The sequence below is a fragment of the Schistocerca serialis genome, chromosome 11 (assembly GCF_023864345.2).
Source record: "Schistocerca serialis cubense isolate TAMUIC-IGC-003099 chromosome 11, iqSchSeri2.2, whole genome shotgun sequence".
Lineage (NCBI taxonomy): Eukaryota > Metazoa > Arthropoda > Insecta > Orthoptera > Acrididae > Schistocerca > Schistocerca serialis.
In genome coordinates, this window is record NC_064648.1 from 144,948,346 (window position 1) to 144,954,345 (window position 6,000).

Sequence of the window (6,000 nt, forward strand, 5' to 3'; positions counted from 1 at the left end):
TGGTGGATCTTTGTCGAACTTCGTCCTGAAGTGTCGTCGCACTGTTACGACTGATTGATGTGAGTGCATTTCAAGCACGACATATGCTTTCTCGGCTCCTGTCGCCATTTTGTATCACTGTGCTCTCGAGTGCTCTGGTGGCAGAAACCTGAAGTGCGGCTTCAGCCGAACAAAACTTTATGGGTTTTTCTACGTGTCTGTAGCGTGTCGTGACCATATGTCAATGAATGGAGCTACAGTGAATTTATGAAATCGCTTCAATCATTTGCAATAGCCCTGTACTTATGATGGAAATGTACTGGATCTAATGGCAACAAATAGACCTGACCTCTTTGAGGATGTCCACATTGAAACTGGTACTAGTGACCATGACATGGTTGTGACAACAATGATTAACAAAGGGCAAAGGACAACTAAAACAAATAGAAAGATATAGACATTAAGTGAGCACTCCATCTTCAGGCCACAAGTGGCCCATTTGCACCATCCGACTGCCGTGTTATCCTCAGCTGAGGAACGCGGAGAGGAGTGGCGTGTGGTCAGCACACCACTCTCCCAGTCGTTACGATGGTTTTCTTTGACCAGAGCCGCTACTATTCAGTCGAGTAGCTCCTCAATTGGCATCACGAGGCTGAGTGCACCCCGAAAAATGGCAACAACACATGGTACCCACATGGTCACCCATCCAAGTGCCAGCCACGCCCGACAGCGCTTAACTTCGGTGACCTGACGGGAACCGGTGTATCCACTGCGGCAAGGCCATTACCTAGACATTAAGTAAACTAGTTGAAAAATCAACAGTGTTGTATCTCAGCAAACAACTTGAAACTTCCAGCACACAGAAAGAGCATCTAGAGGAACAATGGCTCAAGTTGAAAAGAATGATTGACCATGAACTGGATAGGTATGTGGCCAGTCAAACAGTGGTATACAATCACTCAAAGAAACTTCTGAAGAAACAGAAATTACAGCATAATAGCTGTAAAACGAAGCATAGGGCTATAGATAGAGAGATGTTGAAGCAAATGTGTTTGGCTGTCGAGGGAGCAATGTGCGATGCCTTCAATGACTACCATAGCGGAATATTGTCAAATGATCTTTCACAGAAGCCAAAGAAATTCTAGTTGTATGAATTGGATTGTTTGGGGGAGGAGACCAGACAGCGAGGTCATCGTCTCATCGTATTAGGGAGGGACGGGGAAGGAAGTCGGCCGTGCCCTTATCAAAGGAACCATCCCGGCATTTGCCTGGAGCGATTTAGGGAAATCACAGAAAACCTAAATCAGGATGGCTGGACTCGGGATTGAACCGTCGTCCTCCCGTCTTGTTGTATGTAAAGGCTGTTAGTGGCACCAGAGTTAGTGTCCAGTCCCTAGCGAATGAGACAGGAACTGAAACTGAGGGTAGCAGAGCAGAAGCTAAAATGCTTGACTCCTTGTTTAGGCATTCCTTTACAAAGGCAAACCCAGGAGAAGTGCTCCAATTTAATCCCCATGCCACTGAAAAATGAATGAAATAAATATTACTGTCAGTGGTGTTGAGAAACAGCTGAAATAGTTAAAACTGAACAAAGCTCCAGGCTCCAGTGGAATCCTTGTCAGATCCTATACTGAATTTTTGGCTGAGTTAGCCCCTCTTCTAGCTATAATCTGTTGTAGATCCCTCAAACAAATAACTGTACCCAGTTCATGGGAAAAGGCACAGGTCACACTTACAGGAAGGGTAGTAGAACTGATCCACAAAACTACTGTCCAATATTGTTAACATCGATTTGTTGTAGAGTCCTAGATATATTCTGAGCTCGAGCACAATGAGGTATCTCGAACAGAATGACCTCCTCCATACCATACGGCATGGATTCCTAATACATCGATCATGTGAGACCCAACTCATACTTTTCTCACACGATTTACTGATAGCTTTGGATCAAGGCAGTCAGGTAGATGCAGTATTTCCTGATTTCTGAAAAGTGTTTAACTCAGTAACACCCCTATGCTTTCATCACAAGTATAATCATAAGAGGTATCAAGTGAAATTTGTGAAAGGGTTGATGACTGTGGTATCTCGGATGGATAGTCATTCTCAGACAGAGAAGTAACTTTAGGTGTGCCCCAGGGAAGTGTGTCAGGACCCTTGCTGTTGATGATGTGTATTAATGACCTTGCAGACAATATTAATAGTAACATCAGGATTTTTGTAGATGGTGCAGTTTCCTATAAGGAAGTACTATTTGAAAGAAGCTGCATAAATATTCAGTTATATCTTGATAAATTTCAGAATGGTGGAAACATTTGCAGCTTACTTTAAATGTTTAGAAATGTGAAGTTGTGTACTCCACAAAACACTGTGACTATAATATCAATGAGACACTGTTGGAATCAGCCAATTCTTAGAAATACCCGGGTGTGACACTTCGTAAGGATGTGAAATGGAATTATCACTTAGGCTCAGTGGTGAGTAAAGCAGTTGCTAGACTTTGGTTTATTGATAGAATACAGGGGAAGTGCACTAAGTCTACTAAGGAGATTTCTAACAAATCGCTCATGTGACCAGTTCTAGAATATTGCTCAAGTGTGTTGGACCTATACCAAATAGAACTAAAGTGCGCATCATTTACAATGGCAGCCGAGTTTAGGTTCGTTCTGCGCATCTGACGTCACAAAACACGGTCAGCCAATGAACAGAGAAGGACATTGCCAGAGCTCGACTGCAGTGCAGAGCACGGACGAGTGTCTTCAGTTTTAGAAACGTTCTGTCACAAATAAAGTAATTGAACAAAAGCAATGTCTTGATAGCAGACTTTCTGCTGGAAAAAGCATTCTTTATACTAATTGCTTCATATTCTATTAATTAATTAAACCAAACAAGCTATAAGCCTCCTAATTCAGGCGATAGCAAGGAAAGGTGTTTGTATCATTCTCACGAACCGCTTTTTCGCAATAAAGAACAGCAGTAATTGTTTATTTCCTATTGTACTTCAACGAAACGTGAGTAATTCATAGGCATACCAACAGTGTTTGTCGGTATTTTGCATGATATTTTAGGGTCCTCCAGGAACTCTGTTTCATGACGAGCTGCGTTAGCATAATGGGTACAATGTTTGGCTGCCACGCACAAGGTTCTGAGTTCAAACCTCGATCGGCACTTAATATTTTCTTTATTTACTTCTTTCTTACTTCATGAATTTTATTCGTTTGAATGTAATTTTTTGAATATTTCTAGTGCTTTATGTCTTCATTATAATCATAATAAGTTTTCGGTTTTTCTAATTTTGTCCTCCAATATTTCTTTTCACAGCAATTAAAAACAATGAAAAGGCACACATACAATATTCATGTTATCTGTTTTGTTTGTATATCTTCTCTTCCGCAGTTGCTGTTTTACTATTATATTGAGGCATATTCTTTTGCGACAGTATTAAAAGTATTATTTAGAGTTAAATTTCGGCTCGTACATTGCCGAGCTACTTGATTGTCTGATGCAATTCTTTGCTTCGCTGCTTTGGTAGCATCATATTCAATGTTTTCGTCGACTGATCTATGTTTTGGCAAGTATTTGCTGTCCGTTGTGACAAACACAAATTGTTTGGGCACTGCGCCTCACTGACAATATATTTTAGTTTCTATGTTTTGTTACGTCCACAATTCAGTTTTGTGTACTTTGCCAACTTCGTTTTAATCAGAACGTTTTAGAAAAAAGCGAAATGGCTTTGGTATAAATAAAACTTTTATTACAGTCACGAAACACGGGATATTTCTCAATATTACATACGACACCTATCTGGTACTTAAATTAAATGAGATATTGTTATACAGTAAACTTTGTATGAAATTTAGATATCTTGTCCACATTTCATTCTCAACATTGTGGCAACTAAAATCGACCATACGGAAATTATATGCTATGGACTTTTACCTCTACAAACTCTTCAAAATTACGCGCAATGGTTGCTGCACAATAACTGCATTGAACATCGATACAAAATTAAGTCTTTTATGGGGGAAGGTATCAGTCAAGAAGAGGTGTAAAAATCAAATTTTTGCGCCAAATAGTTTTTGTGAAATCAAATAATAAGTGTGTCAAGGCAGTCAGAACACCATGTGTCTGCACAGGCGAGCAGTGCAGTGATGACAAAATTGCACACAGCACGGAATGCGGGGAGCACTCTGTAGCAGCGAAAGGGTTCATGCGCCCGTGGTGGCTTTACTTCATAAACTGCGCGCTCCCCTCTAAACGTAAGTTTGTGAACTATAATATACTATGGCGCTGCTTCTCTTGGCGCGTGCGTCGTTTGGAACTGGCAACGCAGCAATCTCCCGTGTCTGGGCGAGGATGCGCGAGCCGCCAAGATAAAAGAATTTAAGTATAACAGGGGATATTGAACGTATACAGAGAAAGGCAGCAGGAATGGTCATAGGTTCATTTGATCTGTGGGAGAGTGTCACAGAGATAGTGAAGAAAATGAACTGAAAGACTCTTGAAGATAGACGTAAACTATCCTGAGAGAGCCTACTAACAAAGTTTTAGGAACTGGCTTTAAATGATGACTCTAGGAATATACTGCAACCCCCTATATAATTGCTCACATAGGGATTGTGAGGGTAAGATTAGAATAATTACAGCATGCACAGAGGCATTAAATCAGTTATTCTTCCCATGCTCTGTCCATGAATGGAAGAGGAAGAAACCCTAATAACTGGTAAAGTGGGACATACCCTCCACCTTGCATTTCAGCCTTGCATTTCACAGTGATTTGTAGAGTATAGATGTAGCTGTAGATGTTAAGCAAACTCATCCCCTTTTCTTCTGCAGGTTCTTTGCAAAGATACCAGTGCGCCACTGGGAAGGCGTGGAGCAGCCGAAGCTGATGGAGGCGTGGCGGAAGTTGGGGATGCTCTGAGCTGTCATCACTGTCTAATACATTTCCATTCAGTCGTGTACATGAATTCATAAATACATCGTTTACAAAAATAGTGAAGAATCCAAAATAAATAAAGAAATATTATTCTGCTTTACTGTATTTATAATTCCTGATACCTGATCTGAAGATTGTTGTACTTGGCCCTGTCAGTGTGTCATCATTATGTTATGTGCCCTCTTGTCCAAATTAACTGAAGCCTTGAGTGCCATTTTTCCAACTGTCAGCTTTTGACCTAACACAGGCCAAGAGGTATGCTACAAATCAGTGTCACCACAAACTACATTCAAAAAAATTGTCATTCCCTTCCATTTTCCACATGTACCACATCACACAGCACATCATCATTATGTCATGTGGAGGCCCTGACATCTGGGATCAGTAGGTCTAAGACTTTTAACTCTGCACCACACAAGGGGCTTGTAGTGAAATTGCGTGAGTAAGGAATATTGTCTCAATTGTGAGACTGGATTCGTGACTTCCTGTCAGAGAGGTCACAGTTCGTAGTAACTGACGGAAAGTCACTGAGTGAAACGTTGATTTCTGGCATTCCCCAATGAAGTGTTATGGGCCTTCTGCTATTTTTTATCAATCCTCTTATGTTGTTGTTGTTGTCTCCCCCCCCCCCCCTTTTTTTTTTGAAAACGTAACACTTTTGTACCAATTGTGGCTTTTATGAAATTGTAAATGCTGACTGCACATGGATCATCTGCTGTATTTCAGTAAATAACAGGTTTATTTACAATGCGGAACTCGCCATTTTTATTGACTTTTTATGACTATCCACCCAATACACATAATGCATATATGGCAACGAGGATGTGTGCTGGAACCCTATGATTAAACTTGTCCAAAATCTCACTGATTACCTTACACTAAAGCTTTTTAGCTATTTTACCTCCACACTGGGTGTGCCTTGGACCAATATCAGATGTTGAAAGTGAGGTTATGAAACACCATCTGTGACACTGAAAGTCAGAACACAATATCAGAACTAAGGAACTAGCAATGATAAAATTTATTAATGACAAAAGCAAAACTCATACTGGATGTTCTCAATGAAGGCCACATGTTACAGCCTT

The 6,000-nt window shown here is 40.7% G+C and overlaps 1 protein-coding gene and 1 pseudogene across 1 annotated transcript in view; one reads left to right on the plus strand and one right to left on the minus strand.

Moving 5' to 3' along the window:
- LOC126427232 (uncharacterized) overlaps window positions 1-5,011 on the plus strand; it is a 96,892-nt gene extending 91,881 nt beyond the window's left edge. The window contains exon 8 of the mRNA XM_050089469.1: window positions 4,813-5,011. Within this exon, the coding sequence (XP_049945426.1) occupies window positions 4,813-4,900 (88 nt within the window). The 3' untranslated portion in view covers window positions 4,901-5,011. The remainder of the gene's footprint in view (window positions 1-4,812) is intronic.
- Window positions 651-767, minus strand: LOC126427449 (5S ribosomal RNA; annotated as a pseudogene).
- Window positions 5,012-6,000: the final 989 nt, after the last annotated feature.